This window comes from Candoia aspera, chromosome 2 (assembly GCF_035149785.1).
Source record: "Candoia aspera isolate rCanAsp1 chromosome 2, rCanAsp1.hap2, whole genome shotgun sequence".
NCBI classification, from domain to species: Eukaryota; Metazoa; Chordata; class Lepidosauria; order Squamata; family Boidae; genus Candoia; species Candoia aspera.
Genome location: NC_086154.1, coordinates 99576066 through 99588514, shown reverse-complemented (window position 1 = coordinate 99588514; position 12449 = coordinate 99576066). Strand labels below are relative to the sequence as shown.

Genomic DNA, 12449 nt, shown 5'->3' with positions numbered 1-12449 from the left:
CGCTTCCTGACTTCTTTCGCCCAGCACAGATTTGCGCCTGAGTAAATACGAGGCAGGCTGGAGATTTCGCTCACGCAAAGCGACTGCGTCGCTCAGGTTTGGAGGCGGAGGAGCCTGGACACCTGTCCGGTTCCCTCCCTCCCGATTACCATCTGTCTTTGCATACAACGTCGCTCCGCCCCAGCTTGCTTTTCCGGGGACAGGGGGCGCCTTGCAGAGAAGCCACGTTGCCACTGCTAGGAGCATAAGTTTGCTTCCCGCGGGCCCTCCGCGACACCGGATCCCTCGCTAAGATCCGGCCCCAGGCCTCCCGCAGAATGGTGCCTGAGGCCCTTACCTTGTCCCGGCCCGTGACGTCACTCACGAGCCAGAGAGGAGCGTTTCGCTCTGCCTCTCCCAACATGGCGCTGCGGCCGTCGTGTTGCTATAGACGCTCTGTGTTTGCGACTCTAAGGAAGAGGGGTGGAGTGGCGCTCGGATCAGCCCAGGCAGCTGGGCTGGCCGGGTAGGGAGGAGAGGAAAAGGGGGAGTTCGTGGGACAGAGCGGGAGGGGGATTTAAAGGAGCCATGTCCCCGGCGCGACGGCCTCGGCTGCTGCTGCTGCTCCTGCTGCTGGAGGGGCCGGAGCCGGGCGGGGGACCGAAGAGGAAGGGACAGCAGCAGTTCTGCCTGAGCGGAGCAAACGAGCCGACCCAGCCCTGAGCGCCCAGGTGGTGGCGGAGGCGTCGGCCCCCGGCACAGGATGGTGAGTGTGGCCCGGGAGGCAGAGCGGAACCGGGAAGAGGGACCTGGCCGGAGGGGATGAGCCAGGAGGGAGCGAGGAGGCGGTGCTTCGAGGGGGGACAAGTGACAGGGAGGCGAGAGTGTGCCCGTAAAACCAGTCCTGCTGTCAGAGAGGTGAGTGGCAGTTAGGCCACGGGCGGGTGGTGAGTCCGGCTCCTTTTGCCCGGGGCGCGAGAAGGGGGTGGACGGCTCCTGTAGCTGCATTCGCTTGGGGCAAATGACAGGTCCCGTGGACGCTGGACGGGGACAGCAGAGAAGCTGGAAGAATCAGAGAGGAGGCTGGGAGGACGCTCCAGACAGGACAGGTGCAGGGGAAGGGTGAGGGTGGCCCTTCAGGGACTTAGCAGTTCATGGCTGAGTGCTGGACCCCTGAACGTAACCATTGGCAGTAAGATTTGGAGGGTGGTGTTGAAAGGGGTGTGTGTATGTTGTGGTTCTTCATCGATAGAGTAAATTCACATTCCTCTTGGACAGGGGGAGCATAAGACCATCCAAGTGGGTGAAATAAATTGTCCTGGATGGGAGATTATTTCTATGGTGACTACTCCTTGGCAAAGTTCTTGTGAGATTTGAAGTTGTTGCATCTGAAAGGGATGAGCCTCAGCTAGCTCAAAACAATTGAATAGCTTCTCTGTTCTGGATAATGGACATGGCTTGTGGTTGATAATGGGCATGGCCTGCATAAAATGTATTTCCTTAAGACTGCAGTCCTGTACCCAATTAAGTGGCAGTACTCTGTTGAATTCAAAGGGGGCTGCTTCATAGTAAGAATATGTAGAATCACTGATTCCCATCACTGATACTGGCTGTTCATGTGGCATGGTCTTTAGTTCAGACAGTTTAATAAGTCTTTAATAAGTCCTGAATAGCTGATCAGCAAATCAATTAGTACAGTAACTAAGGCCACAGTCTTAAACCTACTTGGAAGAAAGTACGTTTGAAAACATAGGGTTATATCTGAATCCTCAGCATGGATTTTTTATTGTGGACTCCTTGATTCTAGAACCTGTAGGAAATATTTCTATTCAAGTTCTTATATAACATTCACAGTATCCAAATCCTGCTTATGTTTGAAAAAAAAATCCAGCATATGTCACAGTTTAAGACATTAATTTTCTGATGTGGAGCTGGTGATGTCCACTGGGAAGTATCTAATAGGGTGCTGAAAGGTGACCTAGAACAGGTAGTGTCAAAAATGTGCTGAAATGGATCTTAACTGATGATCAGTGAGAGTAAAGGCTGTGTTTAGTGATGGACAACTGAAACTGCAAACTAATCACTATTTCAAGGAGGAAAGAGAGGGTATTGTTAAATTTAGGCACCAGTGATGTTAGGGATAGGATTATGGAGAGGCCACGTATATCTTTTATAATCTCTTTTCTTTTTTCTTCACTTAGAAGTTCTTCCAACTATTATTCTACAATTGTCTGGCCAGTTCACAAAATTTTAATGGAATTTAAGTAAAACTGGCTTCCATTGAAAATCCTTCATATTATTTTCCTCCCTCCCTCCCTCCCTCCCTCCCTCCCTCCTTCCTTCCTTCCTTCCTTCTTATTACAAAATACTAAAATACACAAACACAAACTGTAAGAAAGGGAAAGATAGAATAAGGGCATTGGTAATGATAACTGTTATCCAACAGGATGTATCCTTAGCTACATATAACAAGCAGTTTTATAGTTTTGCTTTACTGAGTGCTTCACTGCTGTCTCCTGGATATTAGGAAAAGTGACAAAATGCAGGATTCAAAGGAGACACTTACCACATTAGACTACATTATATATGTTGACAGTCTGTTCTTAGATGTTTCAGTGACAGAGTAACTTCAAATATATTGTAGCAAAAATAACAAGCTTGTGATTCTTTAAAAATTTAATAGCATGTTTCTGTCAAGTATAGTCAACATTACATCAGTTATACAAGTATATTTTTGTTCATTTAAACAGTTAATACATCAACCATACCTATATAATGTTTATTCAGTAAGTTCAACAGACACACTCAGAACTTCCCTAACCCTAAACGCCAACCATAGCATTTTATGGGTCATCCTATAAATAAAGATTTGCTATAATTTTCTCAATAGTATTGTGTGAAGAAGGGCTTTGGAGATCCAAATCTCTCTTACTCCTTGACCTTCTACTAACTATAGTCTTAGATTGAATGTGAGGTTCAAAATTTAATAATGAAATACAGGTTTAACTATACTACCAGATTTTGTTGGTAGTAACTTTCATATCTGCAATGGAGCAAAGAAAATTAAAATAACTAAGAAGAATGTTACAGAAATCCTTGTATTGTGGCAGAAGCTGTGGCTTGGGAGTAGATCATTGAGGAAGGGGATTCTCCCATCCCTCAATATCCCTGGGTTTTAAAACCAGCTTGGAAGGGCCCTCTGTGGGATAGCTCAGTAATCACAAATGAGCACCTGGTAATTCAAGAATGGGTTTTCTCTATTATATAACAATGAAGGGGCTTGAGGAATTCTTTCCTAAATATGCTTTCCTGTAATTATGTTATTTCTGCTGCAATGATTTAGCTCTGTCATAATTGCTGGGTTGAATATATTGTGCTTTTAATTGTTGTAAACTAATTTATGATTTTTTTATACTGAGGATAACAATCAGGGTTTACTCAGAACACAGTCATTCTACTGTTCACATAGAGCAATTGCAACTTGTCTTAAATAAGTTGCAGTTTGTATGACTGGTTAAGAGACTGAAATTCTTATTTCCTCCTTGTAGTATTTGGCTATGTTTCTCACTTTACTGAATTCTTCATCATAAGATGCTATTGAAACTAATGTAGTAATGGGAAGTCTATTACCTAATAATTGAAAATTAATAAGTGTGTGTGTATGTGTATCTCCCAGGAATTAACAAAATGGAAAGTATGTTACATTTTGTATGTTACAAATACATGAGAGCTATTTGATGCAGCAGTTAAGGCCCTAGGCTAGAAACCTGGAGACAGTGAGTTCTAGTCCCACCTTGGGCACCAAGCCAGCTGGGTGACTCTGGACCAGTCACTCGCTCTCAGCCCCAGGAAGGAGGCAAGGGCAAACCACTTCTGAATAATTTCCCCGAAAACTGCAGGGACTAGTTCAGGCAGTCACCAGGAGTCAACACTGACTCAAAAGCACAAAAAACAGCAACAAAAGAACAATGTTATGTTAAACATAAAATACTTGTTTTCATCTTATTTGCTCAGGCAGATGTTGATGAAATGTGTATTGGTTATTTCAGAGCTTGTGGTTGCAGCCAGAAGAATGAATGCATTCTTTTTTTTATTAAGTAGCTATTAATACATTTTGAATTCTTCCATTACATTCACATTTATAATAATACTGGCAATTGGTTTATGATTAAAATCATTGTCTGATTCTCATTGTCTGATTTTACAGTTGACTGACAGTAGGTATATTATTTCACATCTGCAAGAATATAATAAATATGTGGAAATGTTTCTGTAAGCATACAGGCAGCATATACCCTAAGTGGTATTAGTGGAAGAAACAAAAGGAAGGTTATACCATATTTCCCTTTCTGGAAATCATTGCCAATCAGGAGAGCAGAGACAAGGGCTTCTGAAAAGTTATGACATGTCTTTGCTAATAATCACTTCCCTGCTTCACTCACAGCTGGGTAATTATTTGCTGAAAACATTTCTTAGCAATTCTTTTCCTTACTTCTCTTTGTTATCTTTCTCAGAACTTTCTTTGCCTTCTATATTGTTGAAATTCAGATTGTAAGTTCTTTAGGACTGAGACCTAGCCTGACTGCTCTATTACTTCTTAAAATATGAATAGCATTTTATACATGTCAAACTCTTGCACAGATTTTTCTTTCAATTGCAAAATTCTGATATATCAACAAATACATAGAGGAATATATTTGTTTGTTTATTTTCTATACTGCCTTTATTATTTTTATAAATAACTCAAGGTGGCAAACATACCACTTCCTCCTCCTATTTTCCCCACAACAACAACCCTGTGAAGTGCGCTGGGCTGAGAGAGAGGGACTCGCCCAAGGTCACCCAGCCGGCTTTCATGCCTAAGGCAGGACTAGAACTCTCAGTCTCCTGGTTTCTAGCCCAGCACCTTAACCACTCTACTAAGAGGAAGTTATATCTGTATAACTTTGCTGGAAGTTCTAGAAGCAGAAATACAGTTTTCTTCCTTTTCACTGCAGTTTTATGTACACATCTCTAAGAGTGAATGTAATGGCACAACTTCAGAATAAACATGCATAAATATTGGTTTTATTTAAACAGCAATTATCATCTTACTATTCTAGTATTTTGTGTGGATTATTTTGAAAACTGTCCAAATAAGGTTATTCAAATTGTAATTTTTTAACTTGTTTCGCACTATGTTAGTACATAATGTGATTTGTTTGGTTTTTGCTTAGTGCGTTGTGTGAATCCAGCTATTGTAGTTTATTTAAGAAAGCATGGCTTAGCAGAATGTGTAAACCCTGACTTTATATGTGGACTGCTGTTGGTTTGGGAAATTATGGTAATGATGCCATTCTGTTTTTGCATGTGTATTTTTCATTTCATGAGAAGCAAATGATAGGGTTTCTGTCTCACATTTTTGGATTCACCCCTGTAAAAGGGTACTGTGGAATAACAAGTTGAGGTGCCTGTACCGTTTTTTAACAAGTGCTACTTGAGATAAATTAATTACTCAGCACTCGCCAGAATAATTTCCTTCATGAGCCTGTGCCTTTCTTATCAAAGATGCACTGCAAAGGAATCCTGGAAGCGTATCAGTCCACCATGTTCAGTATGCTGTGTGCAATAAGACTTATCAGAAGGTAGTGGCTTGTCTTACTTAGTTCTTTGACACAAAGGCCCCAGTGGAAGAATGTTGGAGTTAGGTTAGGGCAAAGATGTTAAAAACTAAATAATAATCCACCATCATTCTGATGATTGCTGCCTTTCTGGTGCAGCATCTTTGCAAACTCAAGCAACATTTATATAAGGTCAATTCAGGTACCTGCCACAGCATAACAGATTGTGGGGAGGCATGTTGGAGAGACTGTTGACCTTTGGGTGGAGGGTCAGTGTGTCATTCAAGAACAGCTTGTATAGAAGAAAGGTAGAACAAGTATGACATCCTGAGGAAACTGTCTGTGAGGTGGTTGTCTTCTGTTTTACCTACATGCCATGTATGCATGTTTAGACAACTGTAGCCTCATTTAACTTCACTTATAGACAGCTACCTCCTCCTAGTGGTAACTGTATTTGTTGTTGTTCTGCTGGCATTGGTTTTGAGATGAAATAACCATGTTTTCCTTGCCTCCAAATGAATTGTCTGAATCTTGCTGTTTAAGGGAACAATCTGAGTTCAGTAGAACCAGCTATTACTGTCAATAGAGGTGACAATATGTATTGTTAATGTCTCTGTTAGTATATCATGTAATAGCAATTTGGTCATTCAAATGTGGTAAATGTTATAAATAGACAGCAGACATAGTTTATCCAGTCTGCTAAACTGTGGCTTGATTAATATGATGTTGCAAACCCAGTTCAGTTGTAGCTAAGCAGAACACCTTAATCACAATTTGCATCCAGCTTGTTTTAAAAGTTATTTACTGGAACCATGACTCAGAACGTTATCTGGCCTCTGGACATAGAACTGGAAGGCAGAAGTAATCAAATGGAGTCACTCTATCTCTAGTATGTCTGTAGTTCCCAACAATATTGTCACCTCTATGAGTATGAAATGTGGATAGTCCCTGTGTGGAGAACACTCAGTCATCTGTGGGGATTCTCTCTGATTAGGCCATTGTACAGTTTTTCTCTTTTGAACATTTAGGGGGAGAAAAACTGGAAACCTGGAAGTCAGATAGCTACAGATTAAACTGGAATGATACAGACGTTGACAAGTGAACATCCACAGTAATTTGTCCTTTTTTCTTGTTCAAGCTAACCATGACTTAGTATATCATGCACATGGGCCCATAAAGTGGTCTATGCCTAATATATTTGCTTTTAATTAATTTGCCTGTTTTCATTTTTACAACCAAATCACAGGATGTAGTTTAATTCTTCACATATAATTCAAAGAAAAAAGGAGATATTGTGAAACCTGAGGGAAAAAGTTTTTGTACTTAAAATGCTAGATGATAATCCTATGTACAATTAAAGTATGATCTCAATGGCTAGAATTCTGGGTTTGGTTCTGTTGGTGAAAGTGTCCCATTAGTGGACTTCTTATGTTAATAGAAGAGCAGAAGCATTTTTTTCCTCTCCATTCTGCAACTTCATCAGCACAAACACACATTGGGAATACCTGGCTTGGAAATGGTACTTAAGAAAAAACATGTTGAATGGTACATGGCGAATTGAATATGAGCCAGCAGAGTGAAATGGCTGCAAAAGAAAAGTCAAAGAAATTTTAATCAATATCCATAGGAATAGGGTGGAACAGTTGGAGGCCAGTTCTTCTGCTTTCCAGCCAGCCAAATTTGGAAGACTTGTTGCAACTAGGTATGCTTGAAAATCAGAGAGACGGCCTAAGTTTTAGTCCATCCTCTCCTGGCAGCGAGAAGGTAGGGAAAGCCAACAAAGGAGAGACAAGTTGAGCCTGGGATAGGAAATTGGAGGGTTGATTGAATGAGAGGGAATCAATCTTACAGAGTGGAAGAAGAGGAAGAGATGTGTGTCTCTATGTGTGTGATTAAGGAATGGAATGCATGATTGTTTGCATGACAGAGGAAAAGAATGTATATATGTAATATCTTGCAAAAAGAAAGACCATGACTAGGTTTATACATTTACTAAGTGATAATGTGACTGGGTGGGGACTGGCTTGGAAGAGAGTCAGTCCTTGTGGTTTGTAAATGATTGTTTATGGCTTTGTTACGTGAACATAGCCAACTGTCATTTATATAAGAAATCATGATGAAGAAACTATGATGTGAACCAGGTCTATGTCCCTTTCTCCCTTTATTTATGTATTGTTGAGTATGATTGTGAGAGAATAATTATATGTGCATTGTGGAATTTGCTCTTTTTTGTATTTAGAAGGAAATAATTTCAAAGTTATTCTTCTATTTGGGAAAATTATGTTTAGAATAATTTTTTTAGAGGTGATTTTAGGAAATTGGCAGACCTTTTTGAGAACTGGTTCAGGAAATTTGGGGTTAAAACAGTGTGCCTGCATTCTAATTTTACTTGCTTTCCTTTCTAAAAATGAATATTTTGTTCCAATACTAAATTTGTTATCAGCCACAGTTTGTGGCAGGCATTTTATGATAGTACCTAGCCATACATCCTCAAAAATCCAATGGGCTCACAGACCCAAAAGGTTGGAGAGCTTGTGTAAGACATCATGGAATTCCAAATTATATAGAGACATTGATTTTTTTTTACTAAAAAAAAGTTACTGATGTGTAATCTCAGCCAGTTTTAACTTACTTTGAAAGAAGAATTTATACAAAAAGAAATTATGTCACACAGGCAGTTAGTGTATTTGGGCAAAGAGATAATAGAAGTTATAGCAAAATTACATCAACATCTTATAGTCAGCAAGATTGCTCAAGGTGTCTCCTGCTAAGTAGGGATTGGCAGATGGTTACTGGAGTGCTAACATCCTGAGTATAGAATGCTTTTCCTAAAGAAGTTTGTCTGGTAGTTACTTTGTGGTCCCTTTGGTGTCAGGTGGTAAACCTAATTCTCTGTGGCCCTTAAGAACTTTTTAAAGATGACTTAAAGAACTTAAAATCACCAGTGTTTATTTTTTATTTTTTGCTGTTGTAACTGCTTTCTTTTTGCTGATTTATTTTGTAGTAAGTGCTATAGATAGATAGACAGACAGACAGACAGACAGACAGTTAATCTCTTTGATGTTTAATTGGTTCTGAATTTGATAGACAAATAGATTGAAATGTTAAAATCTGCATAATACAGTATTTGAGAAGTCAGTTTTATAGTGGCTTCTCTGCCATAATTTATCCCCATTTGTGTGTTTCAGTAAACTCAGTATAAATCCTATGTGTAGGTAGTTATGTTTATTTGGAGAAAATTGCAGTGTTTTCCTTTTAGGAAATCCATTTTATGGAACTACATACTGTACATTGTGATTGTATATTTAATACTTATATAGCACAGCTGAATGGAATGCTGACTCTTCTGTATCTGTAATAAAGATTGCTCATATGTTTTAGTGACCGAGAGGTAAGCGCTTCCTGCATAATATCACTCCTGTTTGAGAGTGGTATGATAGCTAGCGCTATGGATGAAACCTTGATTCTTGAAGTCACAGACTTTCTTGGTTTGCTCTGGCCATATTTCATTCTCCTTCTGCAGGCTGTGATACCTGTGTTGCAGTTTGGCATCTATAAGTTAAGCTGTCTTAAAGACAAGACAAGGCTGTAAATAAAACACGTTTGACTTTCTGTATATTATTCAATTCTGTTAAACAGAATTGCTTTGTTCTACTCCAGAAATGATCCCTGCCCCTAGATAAAAGGCATTTGTTCTGAATCACATAATGGATATTTGTAATAGGTACATAAAATCTCAATCAACATATCTCAGAAAGGACTTGTGTGAAATTCATCCTTCTAAATAATTCTAAACATGAGACATTATGATACCTTTTTTATTATAGGTTGTCTGGCAGTAATTGTTGCAAATCCACCAAAGCCTTGATGTTTGATTTGTGAAATTGACACAGCGGAATCCACAAGGAATGGAGAAATCGGTTTCCACTGCTTTATCAGAACAGCAGAGAGAGCATGAGGATGATCAAGAAAAAGCTGGGCCAGTGACCCTTGTGTCAGACAAAGAGGATCTTATTGCCCTTGAGTATCCCCAAGGTGAAGCAAGAATACCTGCTTTTTTTAAAGATGCAAAACCATTTCTTGAGAGTACAGCTTTGTTGGGGGCATCGAAGGAAGGGGGGATTGACCTCAAAGAGGCTGTCCCAAGTTCTTCAGAGAAACTAGAAGCAATGAATAGAGAGGGGAAAGTGACTGAGATGTGTAGTCATAAAGAGGGTGCCAATTTGTTATCCGTGTTCATTCATCAAGATTCAGATGCTGCTTTTGAAGACTGTGAAGTCACAGGTAAGTCTAGTGCTACATAATGGCAGGCTTCATAAGGCTTTATTTCTTGCTCCATAGATAAGCCAGAGTCCAGACAGGACACTGAGATGAAAATGAAAGAATTGTCTAACAAGAACAAAATCAGAGAAAGATCCAAATGTGATTCCTCTGCTGTAGATAATTGAATCAAGGCTGGAAATCTGTAAAGTGGGTGTAGTATGTTTATTTAAGATATGCAGGAACCGATAAAAAAATGTATCCTGGTATTTGGAAGCATGGTCGTTTTTTGTTAATAACTTATGCATATGGGGTTGAGTAAGCTTTTGCAACCTGGGGAAAACCCTTTCTCTTTGTTCCCTGTCTGGAGGTATAAAATACACAACTGGTGATGAGCTGGCACTGATGTGGGTGGTGTCTAATATTTTGGACTCTTTTTCAGTTGGGGGAGTTAAGGGGCAGAACTGATGCCTTAAATCTCACAAAGGCTTGTAGGAAGGAAGTCGGCAGAAGATGCAGTGTGCTGTACCTTTGGGATGGAGGGCTAGTCTTGGAGTGTTTTTAGCTAGCAGTCCTAGGACTATTAATTAAAAGACATTGTTCAGATATCCCATAATTTCCTCTTTAGCGTGTGTGTGTGTGTGTGTGTGTGTAAAAGGCTAAATAATTGTTTGGAAAACATAGGTTTCAGATATTTTATTTCAGTTGAAGTAGTTGCAGAATGAAAGCCTTGTTTGGACGTGTCTCTTGGCTGCACTGAGTTGACATCACATGCTACAACACTGCCTGTGTTCTGTCTCCTAACAACTGTCTACAATGAAGCAAGGAAATGTACCCTTAATCTAAAAGGTTTGATGTTAGAAGATATTTAGGAGGTGCAGAAATACAATAACTATTTATTAATAAATAATATTCATTATTTATTACTGTGATAATAAATACAGTATCAAATCTCTGCATGGTAGAAGAATTCTGCCCATTGGAGAGTTCTGGCTTTTGAATTTTAGTTTTTGTGCACCATTTTTTTGGAACTCTATAAAGTTTATTTTTCTGCAAGTTCCATCAAGCTGGATTACTTTATTGTGAAAATATCCCTCTTTCATGGTGAAAATGTAGTTTTTTGTTACAGGTGAAAAGACAGTTTTCCCCACAGTAATCCATTATTATTGTAAATATTGTGTGGAATGTATCAGACATTAATTTTGGATGTTAATAACTGGGTATTATTATTCCTCATCTCTTTAATATTTTTATATCTGCTATGATTATTGCTTCCTCAGTAATTATGGGATGGGTATCTATCCATGGATATTTTTATTTGCATGTAAGAAAAATGAATGCCTGCTCAAATATTTCCCAAATAGTATGTCAGGACTGGCTGAATTTTAAAATATATATATATATATGTCTTTCTGTTGGCCTATTTTTTTCCCCACTTTGTTAGCTCCTGCTGGTCATGAAGAAAGAAAGAGAAATATGCAGAGCACTGAAAAACATGCTTCCTAAGAAGCTGTGAAATTTCATTAGGCCTCACTCACACATTTTCAAGTTTACCTTCACAGCCAGAATGGCTGAAAACCATTCTTTTTTTAGCTGAAAGTTGGTATTTGCAGTTCAGTATGCGGTGCACCTGGAAATTTGATCGAAGATGGCATTTATTTTATTTCTGACACTTGGTTTATTATGTCCTGAATGAACACTATCCTTTCAGGAGTGTATCCCTGACATTTTGCATAGGGAATTGCATAGGAAATTGTCATAGATTTGTACTCAGAGGTAACTATTGCAAAGATACTTCTTTCAGAATCTTGATTGTACATAGTTTTGCCATGCACCTGAGATGGCATAATAAAATTCCTACCTCAACTAATCAGACAAGCTGAAAATTAATTTGACAATGCTGTAGGATATGTGTGATGAATTGGCATTTTGAGAAATAAGAAATTGGCCAGTTGACCAAGTATGCTTAAGAGCAAGTCTGAGATGAACTATCCAGGCTGAGGAATATGAAGGAAACTTCCATTGGCAGGATAAATCAACATAAAACATATTATTGTTGAGAGTGGTATTTTTAGTGAGCAAGTGATTGTTTTGTGTGATTGTTTTCAGATGATTACTTCAGGTAGTCCTCACCGACTGCCTCATTCAGTGACCGTTCGAAGTTACGACAGTGCTGTCTCTCAGTCACAGGAGCAGCATTACGGTCAGTACGCATTATCCTGTGGCTGACTTGTTTTTTTCCTTCCCCTCCCCGCCCCCTTGTAGAGCAGAGAGATTGGAGAAGGAGTGATTACAAGAGAGTAAGCAGGTACACAATGGGGAATACACATTGAAAGCAATGCACTGGCGCCGGCAACTATGCAAACAGCCTGGTGTATTCCCCATTGTGTGCCTGTTTACTCTCTTGTAATCCCTTCCTCTCCAATTAATGTAAATACTGAAGCCAGTTAGTGGCCTGCTAGAACCACTGAATTGGAGCAGAGCTTATAACACAGCAGAGAAGCTAAGCACAGAAAAAGAATATTATCTTAGATAGCTTTAATGAGCATGTCAGAGAAAAAGAGGTAATTGATCTTACACATTCAGCCCTCCCAAGCATAAAGAATCATA

At 39.5% G+C, this 12449-nt stretch overlaps 1 protein-coding gene across 6 annotated transcripts in view; it reads left to right on the top strand.

The window, feature by feature from the left end:
* Positions 1-633: 633 nt before the first annotated feature.
* WIZ (WIZ zinc finger) overlaps positions 634-12449 on the top strand; it is an 87181-nt gene continuing 75365 nt past the window's right edge. For 5 of the 6 annotated variants that reach the window (XM_063292564.1, XM_063292568.1, XM_063292567.1 and 2 more), the window contains exons 1-2: positions 634-745; positions 9407-9863. In XM_063292564.1, the coding sequence (XP_063148634.1) occupies positions 9488-9863 (376 nt within the window). In that variant the 5' untranslated portion in view covers positions 634-745; positions 9407-9487. The remainder of the gene's footprint in view (positions 746-9406; positions 9864-12449) is intronic. The other variant, XM_063292565.1, reaches the window with a different exon arrangement.